Here is a 13,376-nt window from a genome sequence, read left to right on the forward strand (position 1 = left end):
AAAGTCGTAATCATTGTGAAGACGGGAGCTTAAAGCTGCATATTGCAATGTTTGGAGGTCGATGCACTAGAGTGTACGATGTAGTCTGTGGACTATGCGGCCAAGGATGCATCGCTTACTTTGTCTTTTGACGTCAGCCGTTTGAGGTCTATAAGCTTCTGGTACTGGCGCAGCGCTCGCATGTAGAGCCGGACGGGAAGCTCTGCGGGCAGGGGGACGGACTCCGCATTCCTGGACGCCACTCCCGCGCCACTCATGGTCCACAGTTTCACACACTAAAGCACAACAGAGAGCACATAACACAACTAGCGCCACAGACCGCGCGTCCGGAGCGAACGTAGGTCCCTCGCAACACTGACGCAAGTCGCAAGCCGCCCCGCGCATGCGAACATGCGCGCTTGCAAAAAGAAACTTGAACTTATCCGCGCCTCGCTGACTTTCCCTGAGTACGGCGCTGCCCGACCCGCTTTTACCAGCTAAAGACCCACGAGCGTCCTTCTTTCGGTAACTAGAGCTTACCAGAAAGCGTGACCGTAGATAATGTCGCAGAGGCGTTACTCGGTCTGTCTCTATGTGAGGCCGAAACAGAAACGCGAACGGTAGGTAAAGGTACATTTCTATGCGGAAAAGTTGGGTCAATATTTTTGTGAAAACAAGTTATGATAATATATTATTATTGTTTGGTTTTTTATAGAATAATTGCTACAGATAGAGCAAAATAAATACATACCAACGTAGCTAGTATTTTCGTCTTTGTTATTTGCATTTAAAGTTATTTTCTCAAATATGCTTTGTTGTTGTTTGTGTTTGTGAAAAGAAAGAAATTGCCGCCTTTGCTAGTAAGTTGATTTATTTTAATCATCAATCCGTTTGGGCTCTACAATTAAGTTTCAAAAATTACATGACTTAAAGCTCTATGAGCTTTCATGACAGATATACCTAGTCGTAGGTAAGATTTTGTTGAATATGGTCATGAAAATATTGATTGTCCTATAACTTAAATAGTAAACTTTACAACACTATCAATTCTACATCGCAGTTTTAATTGCTTACTTTATGTTATTGTAACTCTCTAGACTCGTGTGACATAAACCTTAGCAAACACGTCAATGACAATCATGCTTTATTGTTGGTACTTAACTCTGACTAGTGCATTTGCACTAAGTTAAGTGTATAGGCTGTGTTTTGTATTAATCAATAACAATGCAGGTCGAGATCACGAAATGAGCTCTTTTAAACAATGACTGCTTCAAGTATGACACAACCTCCTGCCTTATACCTACGCAATAAGTAGGTTCCTGCAAAATCCATTAGTCATGTGGAGTCCTGACGCACGGACCGACGCTTTAATCACAACTAAATGCATTGCATCATTAACATCCGTCGTGAAAAAAGCAAAAATCCAACAACATCCGTGAGTCAATGGTCATCATCGTAGTTTTGTGAAATTCCTAAATACCTTGCGGTAAAATAGTCCGTATATTTTGAGGAAGGAAAGATATAATTTTAATTTACTTCTATTGAATGCAAAAATGTACAAAATTATTCGGCATTTTTTTAACCTTTACCTGTACAGTCGCCAGCACAAGTGACTTAACATTTTGGATGCAAATTCGGAATTAGTGCAGCTATTAAATTAATTTAATATACCTCAGCTTTATTACCACCGCGCATTGTCCGTAGGATTCATATTCAAACGCATTGATTTTTGTTTGTTAATTTAATATTATTTCAATATAAATTCACATTTTCAAATGTGAATTTATATTGAAATCCAATTCTAAATAAAAAAGGTTTCATCCCACAAGATGTCATTCCTAGCTTAGATGGCCTTCGCAAAGCTTGGCCTATAACAAAAAAAAGACAAAGTAAACAAAAGACAGTCAGCACCGTGGTGGCAACGACAATCCTACAAAAAATAGAATGCTAGTCCCTATTCAGACGAATATAATTTTGAAGTCATTGCAATAGAGAACGTTCGTAATGTTATCTGTGCTCTGTGATAGATAGAGCTTTAGTGCCAAAGACCTTTTCAACCGATTTTTTGGCGAAGCCTTGTTTTTATCGATATCGACTATTCAGGTAGGTACGGAGCAACAATGTAGCATTCATAATTTTTTCTACCCGCCTCGTCGTTACGTCCGAAGATCGAATTAATCAGCAATGAGGATACGGCTGCGCTCCGCATAGGGATAATAATTGAATTGATTATGCATTGTAATTAGGTTTACGACGACACGTACGATCTGTGACGTACGACGATCATACATGACTGTGACTGACTGATTTATTATGTAACTTAATACTTCGATATGCGTTTAAGTGTTACAATAGAAAAGCTAAAAGAAGATATTGTTTTCTTGATTTACAGTACTTTGAACAGAATACTGGTCGATTCTTTAGCTGAAAGCGATCTAGTAATAACAGAGATTACAAAGATACTCGTACGTTTAACTAATGACTAGTTAGTTATCATCATCATCATTTCAGCCATAGGATGTCCACTGCTGAACATAGGCCTACCCCAATGACTTCCACATCCCACGGTTACCTTTATCAGGTCGTTGGTCCACCTTGTGGGTGGACGTCTCACGCTGCGTTTTCCGATACGTGATAGTTAGTTATGTTATTAACGAATAACAGTGGAAACTATTAATGAATCGCATAGATTTTATTATTGTTAGGAGCTTTTGGACAAAGCTTTCTATTCGTATTTCGTCAACCATCTGAAAATGTACCTATTTATTATGATGAAAGGCTCAATATGTCCAAAAATATAAATTAGGTACCTATAAAGATAAAGTTTTATCGGTCTCATTAAACGATACGAGAGTTACGAGTAGTTTGTCGACAACAACCATCAACCTCGTGGGCGTGGTTCTGTCATCTCGTTCGCTCGCAATAATTTCACACGTTGTTAATAATATTAATATTATCTTCAGCACATCCTGTCTAGTAGTAAACATAAGTCTTTGCCCTAACTGCTAGTAATTTTAATGGCTATATTTATACAACGTATGTTAAACTAATCTAAATCCGCTTGAAGTTGACTCTATTTGCGATCGCAATGAGGATGCGGCCACACTCCCCGTTTGATATAATTGAATCAATTATGTGTTGTACGGAATTACTTATAGCGACAAACGAGCGTGGTGGTCTGACTCTGTGAGCTCTATGACATGTTATTACTGACATGGTTCTATTTTAATCTGCTATACTTAAATCTATTGTATTGATTTAAAAAATCATGCTCGTATTTACAAATGGATTCGAAATTAAATACATAATGAGAGCACACAAACTACTCGTAACTTATTATAATCGTTGGTAATTACTTGAGTATACCTAAGCTAGTGAAGTTCAAATCCTAGACGCTTTTACTACAAGCTCTACGTAGTTTTAGACAGTTTAAAATTGAAGACATAATAGGGTAGAGTCATATTTTCACGTTTTAACCTTTGCCCTAATTTTGATTAATTTTACCTGAGAGATGTTGAAAAAACTTGAAGTGGTGAAATAGAACTTAATGTTTTATTGGAATTAATTTTGACTTTTGTAAACCCATCACTACAATAAACATGCGCAAGTTATTGTATGTATAGATCCAATTATAGATTTTACAATAAGCAAATAGTAATTGTAATGATTGCAAATCATTAAACAATCGCATTGTTTTGTTAGAGCCACCGTAATAATATAAAATCAATGATACTTGTCAATTTGTTTAGAATTCATTGACTCTGAATATATTAACTATTATCAGATATTTACTGATGGTTCAAAGGAAAACAATCAGGCTGGTGCTGCCTTTTTTGACCCACAGGAAAATACTTATATGAAATTTAAAATTGAAACCAACACATCTATTATGTATGTTGAACTATTGGCCATAAGTGAAGCTTTATCTTACATAACTTCAATCCATTATGACAAGTTTGTAGTATTGACTGACTCCAAGAGTGCTCTGCAACATATAGCTCGGTGCTCCTCGATGGTACGAGGAACTCCGATAGCTTACATAATTGTTAATCAACTTTTAGAATTAATGGAATCTCATAAAACTATAAAAATCCAATGGATTCCATCTCATGTTGGTATTTTTGGGAATGAACGGGTAGATCTTCTGGCTAAAGAAGCTTGCCATTGTGGAGTCACTTTGGATGTGAGTCCTTACTTTTCCGACTGTCTCTTCTATGTAAAAAACTATTGTAATGAGAAATGGAAGGAATTCTTTGATCTTAGATCAAGAGAAAAGGGTATCTGGTACAAGACCATACAACCTGAGCCCTTACAGATTCCTTGGATCGACACTACGTTGAATAGAAAAAATATAGTATCTGCCCTAAGACTTCGCTCCGGACATATCCCATCCAGAAAGTTTACTTTCCTTATGGGTGTGTCTCCGACACCCCTCTGTGAAGATTGTGACCGGATCGACGACGTATATCACGCTCTGGTGGAATGTGTCCGAAGTGAAGAGCTTAGAAGACAATTGTTACGGCTGCATAAGGTTGATTTAAGAGAAATTGGTACATTTAACAGTGTTCTTGCCGAACCTATGTCAGAAAAAGCTATTGCAATGTATAACTTTTATAATAATTAGTCACATGATAGTAGGTAATTAAGTTAGATTCTAAAGTTTGGTAAGAACGGAGCGACATTGTCAATTATGATAAAGCTCTTTAAAATGAGAATAAAAAAAAAAAAAAAAAATGATCGATTCAAAGGCTATGCAAATAATAGTTAACACCTAACTTAATTAATTATCTTTTTACTCGACTTTAACCGTCTCATTGACGTCACTGCACAGCTGACTAATCTATAGCCACAATGTCTTTGATCATAAATCAATTATTCAAAAAATACATACAAAACTATCTGACTAAAGGTTTCAAGTATAAATATCGGCTTACTTAATAATGTTTTAAAATAAAACACACCTGTAACATCACTTTAAAAGATAAACGTTGAATGAGATATTAACCGAAATACATAAATTATGGCAGTACTTACGCGGCTCCAAAACTCCTTTGTCAACATAACCTCTCACACACCGAATCAATCTTATGAATGAAAGTCACAATACGATTCCCACAACTCTAATCTCGGTAACTTGTTAGGTACTTAAAAGATCAACTCTTACACTGATTCTGAGCGTATTTTGGAGATTTATGAATAACTTCTAAAAGAGCTCGTGGATGAAACCCGTCCGACTCCCCGCTTCGTAGAAGCGTCCCGTATAGCGGTTATTCTTATTATAGACAGGCGCGGCGTGCTTTGATGGGTACATTCGACATTAATCACTATCTCTACTGCAATGACGCTCAAATTCGTGTAACTTTTGAATCATGGGGTTTAAAAGCGAACGGTTAAACTAAACTGCAGGCAGTGTACGTGATGTGGACGCATTTGTAGTGAAACTAGTGCGTAAAAGTCTGACACCCAATAAAAGAAGATAGAATAATAAAATCAAATAGCAGTTATTATTCTTCATGTAGATATGACTTACCTACACTATCAATAAGAGCTATAAATGGAATGAGTAATACCGGTAATTTGGTTATTTAAGTACTTAATATTGACAATGTTATCATCTTGGAACTGCCTGTTGATATAGGTCGTGGTTGGCAACCAACATTAAGAGAAAGTGGGCATTAAGATAACCCACTAATGAAAGTGGAAGTAAGTGAGGGGCCACAGAAGATAATTTTAACAACTGACAAACTAAAATATTACCGAATATTAAAACACGGTTATCTGAACTTACGTCACTGTTAGGTGGATCATTAAAAAGTCGTATTCTTTTAACGATATCTCTAAATAAGTTTTTAATAAGGACTAAAAAACCTTTGTTTTGTTTGATTGGTACATACGTAGCAATATTTATTTTTATTGTAGTTATAAAGTTATCATAATTACATTACTCTTTATCCTAATTTAAAAGTAATATTATGTTTACAAGAGGCGTGGCTGGCTGCTGGTTGAAGAGATTAAAATTGTCGGTAATAAAATTCAGATATGAAAAAACATGATAAATGTAGTATTTCAGACAAAACAAGATACAAGGGGTCCCGTAATAATAATAATGTTTAAAATTCTATACGAGTGATTCAACCCTCATTATCTACCCGAAAGTTTATAAAGAGTCAACGAGTGAAAAGTACTTGCTGAATAGAGGTTTTTGGAATTCACACAAACGAAATTGTAGCCGTTGTAATGCTTACTTAAATTACATGTATGCTAAATGTAAAAGGTTTTTTTTATTTTGCCCCATTAAAATCTTTATTGTATGACCAACATGTAAATCATGCTGTATTCCAGAATTCTGATGAATATAATTTATTGTAAGTAGGTACTTAGTGGCTGTGCTAGATTACTAACAAACCCACAGAAATGCTTAAGCCAACAGGATTCCTGGTTTGTTACGGAACCCCAAAAATATAAATAAGTAGATTAGACGTTATCGCGCAGGAAAATGTTTTTAAATATTGTAATCTGGGTTTTTGAATTATGTAATTTAAGAGGTATACATAATTGTTTCTAAGGCAACATTTTACGATTAAAGCTTACTCTGGGGGGCAAGTAAGTGACGTAACTTGAAAACTGAAATTAGACTCGTACCTATTAAGATATCGTATTCACAGTCAAATGGCAAATACAATATCAGCCTAGAAACTACCAATTTATAAGGAAACAGTTTTAAACATTTGCCTCTTACAATTTAGCCAGTTCAAACGATTTATCAGTTAAACAATAGACAAGATTAGTCGGCCAAAAATGTCAAAACACACAAAGCAAGGTGAATGGATCGCGTTGCTTTGTTAAACTGAGTCACGACTTAGTTGTTTTTTGGCATTGGCTCGAAAAAAATAGGCTCTTCAATTTACGTAGGCACTTTATTGTTATAAAAGCCTCTATGTAAGCGAATTATTTTTGAATGCAGAAAAACGTAGATACGCATGTACTCGTATCATGAACTAAGTTAAATACACAAAACATTATGCAATAATATCTCTCATTATAAAATTTCGCTCTACCACCCCTTTGCCTATCTATTTTTTTCGATACCCACGCTCGCACAAATTATGCGTAAGCGCAGCACGTTGATTCAATAAATTCTAATATCTATACTAATATTATAAAGCTGAAGAGTTTGTTTGTTTGTTTGTTTGTTTGTTTGGTTGAACGCGCTAATCTCAGGAACTACTAGACCGATTTGAAAAATTCTTTTTGTGTTGGATAGCCCGTTGGTTCCTGAAGGCTTTAGGCTATATATCATCACGCTACGACCAATAGGAGCGGAGCACCAATGAAGAATGTTTCAAATCAGTGATTTTTTTCCTTTTGAGAGCTGACGCTGCGTAAACGGTTAAAGTTTCGCAAAAATCATGTATGACAGGATTGTTCCCCTTTAAAAGTCCTAATGAAAAGTCCGCGATAGCATATGTCTATCTTTTAAGGTTGGCTCATAGTAACCTTTTTTATGCAAAAAAAATCTGTTCTTAATTAATGCATTATTTGCGGAGGTTTTTTCATAAACATGATATTAATCCTTATCCAAATAAATAAGTTATTCATCACAAGTATTTAATTTTAAACATACTTGCCCTTTACACCATTCGATTTCGATTAATATCTTAGGAGATATCGCAGTTTTAAAATATTATCATCGCAGCAAAATAATGATCAAGTACTGCGCGCGCCACTGATGGATCAATGCACAGCCTAATCCGCTGATCGTAGAGACCTGAAACTTGGACGGTGTGTTCTTTGTATGACGTAAGCATCTGATAAGAAAGCATTTTCCAAAATTCTACCCCTAAGGAGGTATAACGAGATTCCTTCGTCCAATCTACTTCAAATTTCGCATAAGCATTCTATAACAGAATTAATGGAAGATGTGTTTCGTATTTTAGTGAAATGCACCCCCTAACTATGTTAAAAAGGGGTAGAAAGTTATTTTAGTGGTGATTTGCTTCAAAGTTGATATTAATTACTCATTAGTGCATTTTTTTTACAATCATGTCATGTTAAGGACTATCACACTCTAGGGGCCTCCACTTAACCTGTGCGCTCGCCTAACAATGCATAGTAATGCATGACGGTCATGCCGCGGGCACCTGCTTGCGCTGTATACACAAACTCATTTTCGCGCGAGAGTTTTGGCGGAGGCCCTTGAGGTAGTGGGAATAGTCTTGAGGAAAAGCTCCTTCTCCCACGGCCAGTGGCATGCTAGAAGCTTGGTGATTCTAGCACCCGTAGGAAAAAAAAAGTTTATCAATAATACTGCGGTAGGTGTAGTTTTCGATTTCGTTGTAAAAAGATAATACCACCGAGTAACTTTCACCAGATCAAAAGCCGAGCTGCATATTCATAAAATATAAGAAAATTTTATTTTCATGTTTATTTAACCTTTAAGATTTTTATATTTTATAAGTATTCAAACATTTAGATAGAAAAACATTTAAAAATAGTATGAGAACGTTTTCGACTTCTTCGCGGACGAAGTCGCGGGCAAAAGCTATTTGTAAAATAATAAGACTAAATTATTAAAAGTGCCTACCCAAAGTCATTATTCCACGCGGACGAAGTCGCGGGCACAGCTATGTAATAATAATTTTCACATCAAATTCTTAAATAATAAATATGTAATACTCGTAATTAATTTAAGGCAAACATTCGTTATGGTCATTTGATTGGATATGTGTCATTTATAAATTAAAGCAAAAAATACTTATGCTATGGCAAAAAACATAACAGGAATCCGCGCCCTTGACTCATCAGGTGATTAGATTCTTTTTTGTTATTTGTCTATGACCTGTGTTGACCTCATTGTTGTCCAGTTTAGCGACTTTATAAGGACACATTAACCTTTCATTCACCGCATATTCCGAGACAATACCAAGACAATTGATTTCGACGTGGCTCTTCGTTCCGGCATTATAAAGATAGGGGATTGACTGACACTTGCGATGATGTGACATTTATTGATAAACATTTCAGCCCCCCTAGACAAAACGCACTTTTTGATCGAATCGAAAATCGAATCCGTCAAAACTCCATACAAAAAAGGGGCTTTTCGACCACTTTGCGACTGGTTTGCGATTATAATTTGCACTTTGTCTAGACCCACAGGTAAGTTACTAAGTAGGTACCTACTTATAGAGGATCCTGATTTAATGACGTAATAGGTATATGCGGATAAAAGTAAGAGACACATCTCTATCACACATATATTGGGTAGAGCTTTTTGTATGGGGAAGTAAGTATTTTCATAAACCAAGTGGACCAGTAATTCCACATATCCAAATCAGTAATATTATAAACACATCGTGACCCTGTTTAGTTCTAACACATACCACAATGAGTAAATACGTAAAAATATCGTGTAACACTCTTTCAACAGTTAAATAATGCATACAATGTAGGGGCACTTAGAATAAGGTTGCCAAATCTTAGAGAGAGAATTTCGTAGCCTAAAACTTTCGTAGCAATCTCGTAGTCACCGTACGCGTATTGAAGTTAAGTATGTTCTAATGATATTATCTGATTAAAGTTAAATGATGTTACGATATAAAAAAAACCACCATTATATGATATTAAATTTAATGCATCCTAAACTTTTAGATTTAGATAATATCAAGTGCTTCCGTACCTATTTTAAAATCGACGAAATCTACCAGTTGCATCAATTAAAGCGCCCAGATTGTTAGTTTATTTTAACTTAATAGCTTGATTTCGACATTTAAGTGTGTCCAATTTGTTTAGCGCTGCGCCTGCGCCGCTGACGTCAATGCGATCTGACAGATAACGCGCGCGCACGCCAAACGAGCTTATTCTATTTAGCTTTGTGTAGAAAGAATACATTTAAATATTTTATTTAAACAATCCTTTGAGACAATAACAAAGATATTATTTCGTGTTGTTTTCTTCGAACATTATTGGGCTGGCGAGGTAATAAATTACATAATTTATTAAACGGATGCGATATATTTTTTTTATTATTTGATAAATAAATAGAAAGATAGATGATATCATACCACTGATGTCAGAAGAGATGAAAACCAACGTTTATATTATGTTGTTTTGGATTCAAAGTATTTTTTTTAATATTTATTTATTTTACTTTTTTGAAACAAGCGAAGTTTTTCACAGATACCTACAAAATAAAAAGTAAATAAAATAAAATTTTCTATCCTTCAATAGATATATCTTTCAGTTTGTTAAGTCATAAATGTAAACTGCTGAACCAATTTTGATGCAGTCCTCACAAGCAAAGTCGCGGCCGTGGACAGTCATGCAAAAATTGCGGTGACATTCCATAACAACATCACCAAGTAACACCAAAAATAACAACAACTTCCAGGTTTATAAGTCCACTATCACATGTTATCATAATAGCACATTAAACAGTAATTATGCTTGTTTGTGTTTATCAGAGCAATGCGGTTCGAACCGGGCGAGTCCGGTACACAGACGGGTCTTTGCCAGTGGCGCCGCCATCGCGTGGCGCCCCGAACTAAGGCTGAGCCTCCACAGGTCTAAGCGGTATCTAAGCGGTAAAATTAGTTAACCTTTAGTTAAGCTAAGATATTTATGAAGTGGTAAACGAAGCGTATAAGCTGTGTGAAGGTCCTGTACCTCTAGCATGAACAACTTTCGTCTTCGAATCGTTTGCGTACTCGATAAAATTCGATACTCAATCTTCTCATTAAACGATAACGTGACAATTTTGATTCTCAAAATAAGTTTCGTGCAACCACATCTCATATTAAGTTCACTTTACGACACGTTCACAAGGGCGCTGTTGTAGTTTTCTAACTAAATCTTTTGATGGCGATTCGAGTACGCAAACGATTTGAACTCGAAAGTTTTTCGTGCTAGCCGTACTGAATCTACTCGTAACATTTCTGCTTACTTCTAGTAGTAAAACCATATCTCTATTTCTACGACGACAGAAGCTTACAGCCCAGACAACATGAAAATTGTTAATCTAACAATCATATTGGTTCTTCTATCGTGTAAATTCGTTTCTTCTGTACATTTGAAGTCACAACTTAGCATCAAACTATGATCCAATGAAAGTCGACATAGCTACGGAGGCGACGGCTTTAAGGGGGCGTCCATAAATTACGTGAGACAATTTTGGCCATTTTTCAACCCCCCCGCCCCCCTTGGTGAGATTTGGTGAGATTTTGCCTGACCCCCTCTCCCACCCCCCTAATCTCACGTGATATTTAAGCCAATAAAAATGCCTATTTTGCAATGTCTATGCTTCGAGTCTATTATATTTATATGAAAAAATCAGTAACCCAGTGTCGTGCCACGCGCAGTGCAGGGTTCCGTAGCTTCCCGTCGTTTAGTAAGACAAGCAATTGCTTCAACCTAGGATCAGTTTTTTGATTCATAGTTAAAATAACTAATTGTTAAATTTTGCTACTAATGGTTAAATATTAATAAAATGTAAACTAATAGTTACGGGTTCTAATACTAATAGTTCTGTGACGGGTCTGGGTGTGACTATGTATAATATGTATGTTGTATTTAAAAAAAAAAAAAAAAAAAATAGAATAAAAAAAGTATATAAGTAGTATATCCGTTAAGGTAGCACCCATAACACAAGCATTAAGTTGCTTACTTTGGGGCTAGCTGGCGCTGTGTAAGTTAAAAAATGTACTAAAAGTCAAGTTAAACATTGTTTTAAAAACATTTTTTTCTGTTATTTAACCACTTGTCATTTGACATCTGTCAAATTTGACTATTGGTTACTTTAACTACGAATACATAATATTTTCATACGTATGTAATGTCATTTTTAGGGTTCCGTAGTCCTGACAAGGAACCCTTATAGTTTCGATATGTCTGTCTGTCTGTCTAGTAGGGAATTTAGTGCAAGAACCCCTCCACTTTGGTATAGAAGGCTCATTTTTGCACCAGTTGTTCTTTGGGTGCTCCTGAGTAGATTTCCGTCGGTAGACATCGGGAGCCCCCCCTGTGGTACCAGGGGGAGGGGGGGCAAGTTTCCTTCTGCCGCGCTTCACTTTAAGGCCCATATCTTCAAAACTATGGGCATTAGGGCATGTGTGGTGTCATTTTCGGATAATTAAAGGATGGCGAATTCATTTCTAGAACAAACTTTTTGCCTTTTCATACAAAAAAATAGAAATATGGAGTAAAATTCACAAAAACCAAAAAGTATTTTTTTAAATAAACGTCGTTTACTTTTAAACCACTGGAGATAATCTAATAAAAAAAATATGTCCTGAAAGCTACATTTATCAGGATTATAAATATATACCATTGTATGGTAGTTTTTTTGGAAAAAGTAGGTGAAAAAAAATTTTTCTTCAGGACACAGCGGGCGAATTTTAATGCGCGTCGGAAAAAAATATTTATTTTATCCATGAATTCATACTATTTGGTTCATCAGCAAGTAAAGATTATTATTTTAGAATTTATTTAGAGTTCCTGGCACATCATGCTACCATGATTTGTATTTTTTCTTCAATTAATTTTGAACTCTATGTGTAAGACATAAGGTTGAAAATAGTTTAATTACATTGTATTTATGAAAATATCATAAAAAGAAAGCACTAAATAAAGAACTTGAATTTGTCTAAACTTCTAATGATTATTATTATTATTTTAATTAACATTTTTATTTCTACATACATACTATTGTACCAGTGATAACGGAAAGGTAAGTGTGAGGAAAGTGAGGATTGATATTATCATATTATCATAGTACGGGAGATTATTTTTAACACAAAGGCTACGGCTGTGACCATTATAGTTGTTTTTTCAGACAGCACCAGCATCTGCACTACTTCTTGCACTTACATCTCACCATTTCCAAGCAAGCTTCGGCAGCTACGGGCAAATCGGTCCATGTAGGCTCCATGTTGCTATTGACTCTGGTCCACACCCAACCAGTCGGATAAAGGGAAGACTGAGTCGGTTGCTTGCAACTGATCCTATACGCGAACCCCTTGATATACTGCCAGTAGCCAATGCTAATACAAAGCTGTCTGGGTTATTTTATGTAGGATCACACCTAAGCGTAGTCCACAGCGACCCATTAGGATCTTTATTCTCCCTTTTTTTATTCCCTATCATCCAAAAAATCCTATCCATTAGTTAAGTGAATTAAGCGTCTGAGTGAAAGCCACCTAATAGTCTTCTGATGCCGGATATGCTGACCCAAGCAGACCCATCCTTACAGTATTAAGTGTTTCATGGACTCCACATTGTATTCCACATGCTCGAGAGCTTCTGTTGTTAGGCCCATTTTGTGGGACATGTGATTCGTTCCATAATGCCCAGTTTGCGTACCTGTAATTGCTTGGGCATACCTTTGAAAAGTTTTCTTCATGACC

At 35.9% G+C, this 13,376-nt stretch overlaps 1 protein-coding gene across 3 annotated transcripts in view; it reads right to left on the bottom strand.

Annotated features, from left to right (window-relative positions):
• LOC135071908 (inositol-trisphosphate 3-kinase homolog) overlaps positions 1 to 13,376 on the bottom strand; it is a 109,050-nt gene that overhangs the window by 36,479 nt on the left and 59,195 nt on the right. Inside the window, exon 1 of one of the 3 annotated variants that reach the window (XM_063965774.1) lies at positions 5,014 to 5,214. The exons of 1 other annotated variant lie outside the window; for it this stretch is intronic. In XM_063965774.1, coding sequence (XP_063821844.1) covers positions 5,014 to 5,040 — 27 coding nt within the window. In that variant the 5' untranslated portion in view covers positions 5,041 to 5,214. Of the gene's footprint in view, positions 1 to 119; positions 363 to 5,013; positions 5,215 to 13,376 lie in introns of those variants that run through there. One more of the 3 variants, XM_063965772.1, reaches the window with a different exon arrangement.

This window comes from Ostrinia nubilalis, chromosome 5 (genome assembly GCF_963855985.1).
Source record: "Ostrinia nubilalis chromosome 5, ilOstNubi1.1, whole genome shotgun sequence".
NCBI lineage: Eukaryota > Metazoa > Arthropoda > Insecta > Lepidoptera > Crambidae > Ostrinia > Ostrinia nubilalis.